Raw genomic sequence first — 12640 nt, 5'->3', positions numbered from 1 at the left:
TAAAATGCTGATTTGCTGCTCAGGAAACAATTATTATTACTATCAATGTTGAAAACAGTCATGCTTCTTAATATGTTTGTGGGAACTGTTATTCTTTGATAAATAAAAGATTAAAAAAACAGCATTTATTTGAAATAAAAATATTAATATCTTTACTGTCACTTTTGATCAATTTAATGCACCCTTCCGGAATAAAAGCATTAATTAAAAAATTCTTACTGACCTCTTAGAATTTGTTCATTATCAATATGGCAGATATTTCACATAACACAGACAGGTAATGTTACATTAGGAAGCATCATGTTCAACTCTACAATATTTCTGCAAATGTTTTCAATCAAGTTACTTTACTGAATGAGTTTGGTCTCCGTTAGCAGCTTCTTCGTGAAACTAAAATAATTTCCTAAAGGGCCATTTAAAATTGTCCTGCATGTTTACACATGGCCACATTTTATTCTTAGCTATGAGGCAGAGTAACGTAAAATTATAAATCAAGTTTGGACAGGCTACTTCCCTCGACCTGAAGCATTATATTATTTAAATAATGTACCAGGCCTTCCTCTCACAATGTTGCCACTTTGAAGATGTTTCTGGCAACCTAAAAAAAAAATGTCACAGGCTTAAAATATGTGTGTTTAGTTTGCTTTGTTAATAGTATGATTAACACTTCAGAATCTGCATCTGCATTCATGCACTAAAGATGACACTCTCCATTTCAGTTTCTATCCAGAGGGCATATTATTGAATTAATACAAACACCTCCTAACACACCACTCACATCCCATAAATAACCTAATGTTGATTAATCCAACACTTGGGGCAAGCACTGTGAAAACTACAAGCTACTACTTACACAGATCAGAAGATTCCACTGTTTCCAAAGTGAGGAAATCTCCAACTAACCGTCTTTACCGAATAGAAAGGGCCTCACGACACGTTTGCTGAAGGAGACAAGGGAGGAACTGATAGCTGAACCGAAAGTTACAAGACTGTCCATCAGATGTAGTACTCTTGCATGCTGTCTCTCATGGAGTTGTGAAGGTGAAACTCTGCCCTGTAAGCAGCTTCAAGGCTATGTTGGTGTTCCTTTTCTTGGAGTCTTGCAGTTCTTTGAGCTTGGCGATGTTGGTAAAGGAAACGAGTCATCACTGCCAGCACACAGAGGGTACTGAAGACCGCAGCTGTCACCACACCTGCGAATCAGAACGGACACTCAACTTATAAGGTGTTTTGAATTGGAAATGGGGCCGTTCACACAGAACGTGTTCTTGCATTTAAAAAAAGCACAAAGGAGCAAACCAAAATTTGTCAAGGCATTTAGCTAAAAGGAAAAAAAAACTGATTCAGGTTTGCATGGACTACAATTTAGAAGATGATTAAAACGGTTACATCTTGTGTGAAAGTCCTATGTTCAATACAAGTTCAGCTTGACAGGATTTGAAAATAAAATAAAATAAAAATATAAAATGCCAGTGAATGCAACACTCCCACAGTCTCACATCTCATAACTATATTTCTCATTTAATGGAACATTTATGCTGCCAACAAATAGCTAACAGTGAACAATCCCTTGTGACAATTTGAATGGAGATTTTATTACCATGAGTTACTGCGCACAACAAATTACCAATACAAAGTCATTACCCATTTCTGAAATAAAGAGAGCAAAAAGGGAAGATGAACATAAACAATATGTGTGATAGTGAAAGCTCATTTCATACTTCACTGACTGTTACGAATGAAACAATGAAGCAGACTGAGGTGGTAAAACAAACCTCCAATTACAGCTGAATCAGGCTGGCTGTCATCTTCGTGATGCTCGTTATCTTTTTCCACCTCCTCTCCATGATCTACAGAAAGGTGACACATGCATCACACAGAAATACAACACAGTTTAAACTGTAAAGAGATATATGGGCATGATGCAGTTGTTTTACATTTTAAGGGTCCAACCCTTTTGTTTTTCACAATGCTGATTATACTTCCTTTTCACTGCATTATATTTTCTTTTATAAATATCTCTAACATTCAAAAGCGAAAAGTTAATTTTGTTTCTAAATCTATTCATTTCATTTACAAGGTAGATTAGTGCTATGGTTGCTTGGCAACTCTATGTAAAATGTTTTTAAAATTCTGCATAGATAACCTCATAAGAAAAAAATGTTTCTTAAATAAATTATGTCTTTGTGCATTTTATGTTTTTTTTAAACCAATAATATTATAACAAATATTATAAACCAGTTTGCAAAAAAAACTGCATAAATGCTCAGTACATTTTTCAAGAAATCATTGAAAAGATAAATAATGGCAGATAAAATAAGTACAAACTATGCTGGTTCATATAAAATCACATTAGTTTTTATATGAAATAAAACTTGGACCATGCTCACTGCAACTATTTCTTAAGTGTTCGTTTTATAAATTGCATCTATTTTTCTCATAACTAACCCAACCACAGGACGTCTTTATTATGCCTACAATAACCATAAAGCCACATAAGCCATTCAAAACACAAAAAAGCACACCAGGTGAATGCAATACATGTGTCATTTCATTAAAGCAGACCTGTGACCCACTGTTATCACAATTACCGTGGTGAATTATAAGGCAACTGGGATATGTTTCCTACCAACACATATTGTGATGCCCCTTCTTTTCAAATCGATATTTAAATTATGGATATGACATGTCTGACAACATTCAATCCTAAAAATATTCCTTAAATTGTACAGCGGTGAAATGCTATGCATATAATGCACTCAAAGGCAAAAGCTTTCTATTCTCAAACAGCTTAATTATTTTTGTATCTATTTCCAAGAACTTACCAAGACGAGATACAGAGGTTGAAAGGTCAGCTAATGCTCCGCAATTTGATTCCAGTAAATGTCCTCGTATGCTGACTAGAGAGCTCCCTCGGTTCAATAACGCCGCTTTCAGTGGAGCAACGTGGTTGTACTGGACAGATGAGAAGCAGCCAATGAAGCCTTTGGACCCAGCATGAGCTACCTCATCGTCCAAGACATCACTTCCTGTTTGGAAAAAGAAAAGCATGCATGTCAGAGATTGTTTCTGTCATATGAACAGTAATTACTCATCAAAAACACTGTGTGCAGCTATTGTGAGCATTTATATCAAAAGTTACAATTACAGACAGGCAGGAACCCACAAAGTTTCACTAGTTTCAAACCCCTGAATATTTCAGACACAAGCACAATCCTGCTCATTCACTGTTAATACATGTGCTTCATGACTGCTACACACTTTGAGAGACTGAAAAAAGATAAAAGGTTTCAAACAGTCAGCCTTCATTGTTGAATCATCCTTGTCTAATGTCAGGAAAGGGGAAATTTCAGACCCATCAAGCATCATGACAGGTTCTGAAAAGTCATGGCGCTATGTAGCTGGAAAACTTCAGGAGCAAAACAACATAAAGATGAGTATGGGCTGGAGTAACTGCTGTATATAGTTTTATTGTGTGTATATTTAGTGTTGTGTATTATTTCTGTCACCTTTTTATTGTAAATTTGTTATGGTTATTGGCTTAATTCTACTTCTCTGTGCAGCACTTTGGTTGGCTCTGTCGTTTTTAAATGTGCTATATAAATAAATTAAACTGAAACTGAAACTGAATGTAGATATTTTGAATCCATATCACAGATCATGTGAAAAAATGCTTTCTTTGCCACTTTTCTCCCCTCAAAGGATTTGATTAGAGTCTTTTTAAACAAGAACAATTATATTCATTACCTGTGACTTTTCCCAAGGTCAGTGACTTCATAGAGTTAAATGCTGCATCATATGAAAGGGTGTACTTCTTATTTTCATGGTCAACCTAAGAAAAATCAAGAGCAATTGAATGAATACATGATAAATTGCATAGAATGCAATTAAATTATAATAAGCTATTATTATTACACTCTAGCTGATTCAGTAATCAATGTACTAAACAGGCTGTTTTTCAGAACTATCTGTACTGCTTTGTATATTGATCTCGTGTTTCAAACAAATTCAGTGTAAACACACGTTTATGCATGTTTCATGTGTGTATTAAAATATAACACCTGAACAAACACGTCCTTTCCCTCCCGCTGGATGTGAACTCTATGCAGCCGTCCATCTGCCAGGCTGCTCAAGATGGGGATGAACACATCCGGTCTCTTCTCCTTATGCAGTTGGTACCAGATTTGTAAACTCCCTGAGAGGAACAGATCAATGCATTAACATATTTGGCAAAAGTTACTTATAACTGTAGTCAGGGATGAATGATTTTTTTGGGAGCATGTTGTAAATCATTGTAAAAATCCATTTTATTATCCATGTGGTACTTGGATTAGTCAAGCAAAAATTAAAACCATGTAACTCCAGTCATGGTGAATTATGTATGTTCTAATATAATTGTGAGTCATCCTGTAGCGTTCTTACAGAGCTCAGCAGATGGACTTCACAGCTCCAGCTCCCAAGAAGAGTCTTGCATAAGTCTATGAGACAACGTGTTTATATATAGACTATGTAGAACCTTAGCAGCTGTTCTAAAAATTTATAAATATTAATTCACTGGCAGCCTCTAGCCTTTACTCTGTATTGAATTTGTCAATACATTTATTTGTCTCTCCTACACACATATAGTGCAGATAAAGGGTCAAGGTGTAGGTCGTGCTGAAATTCCCTCACAAAGTTGTTACAGTTATATTTGAGACATCTCTTGACTTTCTTTGTACGCCAAGGATTACTGCACTTAACACTTTTTTGTCCATATTTCTAAAAAGCATTGTGTGATTGGATTTAGCTCAACAAGAATGTGGGTGGTACTATTATGTAGGAATGAGTGTTGCACAATAAAAATCCATATTTTGGTAAGCTGGGTGAAGGCATGATTGATCTGAAAAGCACAGCTCTTTACTCAGCCTCATGTTTGAAACATGTAGATTTTCTTTCTTCCATGGAACACAAACCTTACAGGGCAAAGCTCATGCTGCTCGTTTTGGTGCAATAAAAATAAATGGTAACCAAAAATGACAAAAAGTATCAGCAGTCCATATGTTTTCAATACTATATTCTGATGTAAATATATATATTTTTAGTTTTTATTTAAATTTACATTTAAATTTTTTATATATATATATATATATATATATATATATATATTATGTTTATTTCACTTTTAGTATTTTTGTCATTGGGTAGCTCGACACATTTTGGTTACCATTCACTTTCAAAGCATAGAAAAGATAAGTATACTGCCCTAACAACTCCACAATATCATATGGTTTTGGAATGACATGAGAATGAATAAATGATGACAAAATTTTAATTTTTGAGTGAACTGTTCTTTTAAGAGTTTTAATGCAAGCCTGGAGAACAGCATGAAATTAACAGCTTTGGTTATATAACAATGTCTTATCTAGTTTGGGCTGTTAATGTTTTGCTAGTTAATTGTGATTTACTACGATTCTAGCACCTCTAGTGATCTACGAGGCTGTAAAACTGACAGTTTAAGAACCAAATGAGCAGGATTAATCAATGGCCTTGTGGCCTAAATCTAATTAGAGAAGAACACAATCAGAGAACTATAACTTTTTATGTTTCTTTAAATTTAATCTCGCAGTACAGTATTCCAGATAACAGGGGACGTAGGTAATTCATTTAGTGCTGCAATATCCCTATTATAGACATATAAACATTTCATAAACTAATGTCATTCAGCATTGAGAATAATATACGTTTGCACAGCAGTCTCACCATTCCTAGCTAAGATGATGGCCACATACTGCTGCCTGAGGGTGTTAACTGTGAGCAGCATGGCAGGACTCTGTGTGGTCTGGAAACTCAGTGCCATGTTGTCTCTGGTCTTGCTGTACTGAGAAGGGACAGACAGCACTGCGGCTGACCGGTTCTGTATGACAGAGAATGGCTCCTGAAAAATGTAGGTGACCGACGCTCCTCTTTCAAAGGACATGGACACCTCTGTGGACATAAAAAGACCAGATGGACATTGTCACTGGCTATAAATCTAATCGGAGTACACCTGATTTCCTACGAGTTTTGTTTAAACACTTTTAATGGGGGGGATTGTGACTCTTGATAATGTATACATTTATATCAATTGATTCTACAAGCAAAGGCCATGCATAATTTAGTAAATTATACAAATCTCTACAACCAATTTCTCAACACTTTGGTCACTTTTTCAAAACTCTTCACACAGTGAGCACAACTATGTGGGCGTTCTAGGCTAAACTGTGGATCATTTTCCAATGCTTTGGCAAAAAATATGTAAACTGACTAATTTGTTCAAAGTACATAAATTCTTTTCTCACTCAGACACAACCACCACCAAAAATCTATGTATCTACAGGCCAATTTTCACGTTTAAATGCTCTTTTCAAACTGTTAAACTTAAAGTTCAAAACTTAAAGTAATACAGAACTGAATAAGACAGCAATTTGCTACATTTCACCAGTAAAACCATATTGAAATATATTCTAAATCTAAAAAATGATATAGCTGAACGTCTCGGTTACTTGTGTAACCCTCGTTCCCTGAACGAGGGAACGGAGATGTTACGTCAGTCGTGACTGACGAATTTCTTCCCGGCGGGATGAGCACCAATTGATGAACAGGTTCCACTTCAGCCTGTAAGCGTGTCTGGTAGACGGGGCTCTGGCTGAAGTGATGGTGTTCACTACCGCTGGAGGTAGCCCACCTAGAACCTCCGCGTCCCGTCCAGGGACCACAAGTGGAGATTCCACAAGTCTGGACGCGGGTGCCAGAGGGTGCCCCCTCTCTGAGAAAGGAGATCCCTCCTCAGAGGAATTTGCCAAGGAGGGGCTGTTGCGAGGAGCATCAGTTCTGGGAACCAAGTCCGACTGGGCCAGTATGGCGCTACCAAGAGGACCTGCTCCTCGTCCTCCCTGACCTTGCACAGTGTCTGTGTGAGAAGGCTCACTGGGGGAAACGCATATTTGCCTAGGCCCCGATGCCAGCTGCACGCCAGTGCGTCCGTGCCGAGGGTCCCCTCGGCCAGGGAGTAAAACAACTGTGTCCGGGGAGGCAAACAGGTCCACCTGAGCGTCCCCAAAGCGGCTCCAAATCAGCTGGACTGTCTCGGGGTAGAGTCGCCATTCTCCCGGAAGGGCGGGTTGACGTGAGAGGTCGTCGGCTGCACGATTGAGCTCGCCTGGGACATGAATGGCGCCTCGAAGGTGATTGGGCTCTCGGGCGAGATCCCCAATTCGTCAGTCATGACTGACGTAACGTCGAACGTGACTGACTGAAAGGGAACACCTGCACAGGTGTTACTCTATCCATTTTATGCCCATCTGTACAGAAGGGGACAAACTTTAGAACAATTTGTACTGTAATGTAAACATGAACCATGTAAAATATACTGAAGTGAATTCTAAATAGTGGAGAGCTGTCATTCTTGTTTTGGAAAGATATTTTACAAAAGAAAACATTGTATAATTCTACCTGGGTAACACTTTAGTATAGGGACCAATTCTCACCATCAACTAATTGCTTATTAGCATGCCTATTAAAAACATATTGGGTGTTTTTTAGTACTTATAAAGCACATATTCCGCATAACCATATTCTACATCCTTAATCCAACCCAATACCTAAACTAAATAACAACTTTACTAACTATTAATAAGCAGCAAATTAGTAGTTTATTGAGACAAAATATGTCGTTAATGGTTTGTTAACAGCGAGAATTGGACCTTAAAATAAAGTGTGACCGCTACCTGTTGTTAGTGTTAAGTGTTTTTTTTTGGGTGACAATCTTTGGTGGTGTTATGAAAGAATGACTTGATTGCAGACATGTATGAAGTGTTTTGGTAGTTTTAGTGCATTTTGAATGTGAGATGAACTGCTGTGCCAAGTTGATTAGGAGAACTGTGTGAAGAGTTTTGAAAAACTGGCCTAAGTATTGAGAAATGTGTCCTAGTGCTTGTAAAAAATGGATATAATTAGAAAAAAAAAAGTCTGAGTGTTAATGTTAAACGTTTTAGGTTTGCTAGAAGTTAGAAGTTTTATCCTTTAAGTTTGCAGGCTGGTCAACAAGTTACCAAGAAACATCATTTGCAAGCCATTTTCCGCAAATGTGAAACATTTTCAAGTGAAACAGGAAAAAGACAGACAGACAGAGAGATAGACAGAGAACATACAGAGATGACAGACAGAAATACAGGCAAAGAACACACAGAGAAGATTAAAAATTGAGATATTAAACATTCCCAATATCATAATACGTCAACGACTATTGCAGCAATAATCAGAACAACTTTGGCATTTATAATTACATTTTCTTCTGTCTGTATTTGAATAATGTGCATCATCATAATGGCAGGCTCTATTAGATACAGACTATCAGACAGACAGACTGAGGCAAGAGAACAGAACAGTCAGACTTTCTCATCTCATCCTCAGTGCCTTTGATCAGCACAGCTCATCAGATCAAACTAAAGAAAGGCAGCTTAATGCACATCTGACTTTCTGATGTCTTCATGAATACAAATGTGTAGATTTTCCCTTCTTGTTTACGGACAGATTATATAACACTATATTTCTGGGAAAAAAATCAAATCTGAGGTATGTTTTCAAGTATGTCTGCCAGTATGGCATAACTTTCATTAACAAGATGCTAGAACAAACCACCCACACAAGGAAAGTGGCAAATTCAAACATAGCAAGGTTAAGATAAGTCATTAATACTTTGTTGTTCTGTCATAATGGAAGGGCCGCTTTTGTAAACTGAAGAAACTTGTGTAAAAAGTAGCTTTTTTTTTAGATTCTGTACATCAAGATGTTCAAAAATCCCACTCAACACATACGCCTCCGAGACTTCTGTGCCTTCAGTGCTCATACCGGCAACATCAAAGCTCTCCAATCCAGCATCAGAGAGCCTTTGATAGAGCAGAGTTATTCAAAGACTGGCAGCGCTTGCCCACTGACATATGGCTAAATTATTTTTAAGGTACATTATGCAAATATATAGACATCACTAAGTCATCCATGAATTCATGTCACATATTACATGGCCGTTTCATCAGGTCCGAGACAAAGATGATGCTGCTGGAAGCATTCATTATTGCTTAATAACTGTCTGCAAAATAATTATATTTTAGATTCAGGATTTTAATCGTTAGATTGAATCTGTTTATTAAAAAGGAAATGCATTTTACATTCTAATTATTTATTTATTATGAATAGTCTTTTTAAGTGCTTTCTTTTATTCCTATTATTCGTTTTCTGTGTATTACTTGATTTAACAGTTATAAAAGGTTTAATTTATTGATCCAAATTTGGAATATTACCTTCTGTGCAAGAGGGTCCCCCATAAGCAGAGTTAGTGCAGTCGCACATGTAACCGCTGCTTTTCTCAATGCATTTCCCCCGATTGTGGCAGAGCCCAGCTGAGCTGCTACAGTGACCAGCGCACCCTGAACTCACTCCTGGTGTCACTTTGGCCCGTTCCTCCAAGTCAAAATTCACTCCTTTCACGTTAAATGCTCGAATGCATCCAAGAAAGCCTCTTTGTCTTGTGGCTGTGCCCCCTGAGAGATAAAAGAGGAAATTATGGGAAAAAAAGAGTAATCAGAAATACTTTTCAGAGGCAGATGCATATTATTGGACTGAATAAACAACTCCTCTCTCTCTGCAGTGCACTTTCAAAAGGTTTATTTTACCAACAAACAGCTGGCTTCCGAGCTGAAGGCGAAGGTGTCCATCAGGTGGGGTTTCTATGATCCACAGGGGCAGCTGGTCGACCTGCAGGCATGCTTCTTTCACATTGCGCTCGGCTCGAACCCAATGCCACTGCCTGTCGTTCAGTGGCACAGGAGATTTGACGGTCAGGACTACTGGCCCGTCGCCCACATTAAAGGAGAAAGTCACAGCTGAGGGAGCTGGGTAAACAGGAACATGAGGAAAGAAGTCTGAACAAATGAAAACTAACACTTCTAAAAGTGCTAGATAGATAAACAATATAACCAAATATACCTGAGTGTTCATTCAAGTTATGGTTACATTTGAAAATTAGGTTCTATATGTTAACATTAGTTGCAATAGCTAACATAAACTAACAATGAACAATAATTTTACAACATTTATTATCTTGGTAAGTGTAGATTATTCATACACCACCATTCAAAAAGGTTTGTGCTCAGTAGGATTTTTTTCAAGGAAAATAATTATTTTACTCAACAAGGATGAATTAAGTTGACAGTAAAGACTTTTATGATATATAGAATGATACTGTTTCAAATAAATGTTCTTTTAATTTTTTTTTAAATTCAAATAATCCTGGGAAAAAATTGTATCATGGTTTCCACAAAGATATTAAGCAGCTCAACTGTTTATATTTAGAAATGTTTCTGGAGCAGCAAATCAGCATATCAGAAAGATTTGAAGAATAATGTGGAGTAATGACTGCAGAAAACTCAGCGTTGCCTTCACAGGAATAAATAACATTTTAAAGTATATTAATATAGAAAACAGTTATTTCCAAATGTCTTTTTGATCAAATAAATTCAGCCTTGGTGGGCATAAGAGACTTCTTTCAAAAACATCTTACCAATCTTACCAACCTCACACCTTTGAAGAGTAGTGAATACATCAATAAATGTTTAACATTTCAAGTTGTATAAAACAACAATTATTTTATGTATTACGAACAAACATGAACAATGAACAATAGTATATTAAAAAAATCAAAATTATAAATTACACTAAATGCATGCTGAAAACATTTTTTGTTTCATTGTTAATTCATTATACCTATTGGATAAACTAATTGTTAAGAAATTGATAGTTTTTCTAAGTTTAATCTTGATTTTTTCTTTTAACATTATATGTTATACTGCTCAATTAGAAATCTAACATTGGCACTTTCTTATAGATGTGCCGGGACTCACAGCTCAGCTCAATCCGGATAAAGTCTTGAATGCCCATGTTTTCCACAAAGACCCCGGAGGGGGAAGCAGTCTTGAAGTAGAAGGAGACATCGAGGGAAAGCTCCACCTGGAGAGCTGGGAACTGCAGATATGAAACCGCTTGGTAAAAAGATACAGCATTCCACAGGAACTCTAACAGAGAGGAAGAAAGATGAATGTCATATATTTGACAGTTTACATATTCCTTTTATACACTGAATTATCTGCTATCTGTCTGCTTGTTTTCTTCTCTCTAGGCTGCGTGTCCACCAAAGCATTTTTTGCCAGCTGAAAACGCCAGTGCCCGGTTGCATAAAGCACCTTAAGTTTTTCCCTTAAGTATGAGACTTAAAGGGGTCATATGATGTTGCTAAAAAGAACATTACTTTGCATATTTGTGTAATGCAATGTGTTAATGCAATTTAAGTTTCAAAAAACACATTATTTTCCACATTCTGTACATTATTATTGCTCCTCTATGCCTCGCCTTTCTGAAACACATCGATTTTTACAAAGCTTATCGTTCTGAAAAGCGAGGTGTGCTCTGATTGGCCAGCTATCCAGTGCGTTGTGATTGGCCGGATACCTCAAGCATGTGACGGAGATGTTACGCTCCTTATCATACTGTGATGCCGTGTCCCAGCGCGACGAGACAAAACGAATAAAACCCATTACAAACGAGGCATTTGTTGCATCCAGTGGGGACATAATTACGGATTATAATGACTTATACTGTCTTTTTACGCAATGCATTGCGTATTGTGCCTGCATTTGTGATCGGAGAAACGACAAACAACAAGCGCTACTCTACACTGCTCAAAACTCACGTTTGAATAATGCTTTAAATATGAAAACGTACTTACATGTTGTGAGTCAGCTTGTAACACTCCAAAGAGAAAGGAAAACTTGAAATTGTATCATATGACCCCTTTAAGGTGTGATTTCCCCTTACCTAAGGGAATGATTTAATGGGTGTTGCTCTGCTGAAAACGCCCAGCTGTGACCGGTTTTTCTGTTGAGATGCTGTGGTTGCTATGATATGGAATATCCGCTGAAGTAATGGCAAACACAAAACGAATGAAATGTTTCTCCAAGCATTACTTTTTATTACAATATTATGGTAGTCTGTCAATTCAATCTGTTAAAGACATAAATACTCTGAGACAAGCAATATTAACATTTCCATTGTTGTTCAGTCGTTGTACAAGCAGGGTGGTCGCAATTAGTCCCGCCCCTCCTCCACTGTGATTCGTTAGCTGACTAGAAAGTGACCGTGATGACCGCAGCGTTTTACTCAAAATTGAACATTCTTCAACTCTCGGGGCCGAAAAAAAACAATAGCATCCAGCTGCAGACCCGCAGCACCAGCAGTTTCAGAACCGCAGCCACAGAACCGGAAGTGAGGGGCGGAGCTTACGTTCTTAACAGAGTAGCGCCACCTTACGGTTTTTAAGGGGTAATTTGCTTTTATTACACACGATACGTCATACTTTATGTATGTATGCATTTTATAATGATATATTAAGCATTTTTAAAATATTAATCTTGTGTAATTTAGTTGTATACAGTTATTTGTTTCATTGTATTATGCGAGTTATTTCCTGTTTGTGATATTAAAAATAATGTTTGAAACTTCTGGGCATTTTATATGAAATATACTTTAATCACAAGATTCAAAATAAATGTTTACTCCAAAGTCAAGAACA

At 37.1% G+C, this 12640-nt stretch overlaps 1 protein-coding gene across 1 annotated transcript in view; it reads right to left on the bottom strand.

Annotated features, from left to right (window-relative positions):
• Window positions 1–212: 212 nt before the first annotated feature.
• The window catches only part of LOC107684760 (contactin-associated protein-like 5), a 76034-nt gene continuing 63606 nt past the window's right edge, over window positions 213–12640 (bottom strand). The window contains exons 16-24 of the mRNA XM_016481152.1: window positions 10917–11087; window positions 9690–9908; window positions 9318–9557; window positions 5740–5964; window positions 4062–4195; window positions 3748–3832; window positions 2826–3029; window positions 1776–1850; window positions 213–1193 (exon numbers count right to left, since the gene is read on the bottom strand). Coding sequence (XP_016336638.1) covers window positions 997–1193; window positions 1776–1850; window positions 2826–3029; window positions 3748–3832; window positions 4062–4195; window positions 5740–5964; window positions 9318–9557; window positions 9690–9908; window positions 10917–11087 — 1550 coding nt within the window. The 3' untranslated portion in view covers window positions 213–996. The remainder of the gene's footprint in view (window positions 1194–1775; window positions 1851–2825; window positions 3030–3747; window positions 3833–4061; window positions 4196–5739; window positions 5965–9317; window positions 9558–9689; window positions 9909–10916; window positions 11088–12640) is intronic.

This window comes from Sinocyclocheilus anshuiensis, unplaced genomic scaffold (genome assembly GCF_001515605.1).
Source record: "Sinocyclocheilus anshuiensis isolate Anshui unplaced genomic scaffold, SAMN03320099.WGS_v1.1 scaffold277, whole genome shotgun sequence".
Lineage (NCBI taxonomy): Eukaryota > Metazoa > Chordata > Actinopteri > Cypriniformes > Cyprinidae > Sinocyclocheilus > Sinocyclocheilus anshuiensis.
The sequence above is the reverse complement of the archived record's forward strand: the minus strand, read 5'-3'. Positions and strand labels throughout refer to the sequence as shown.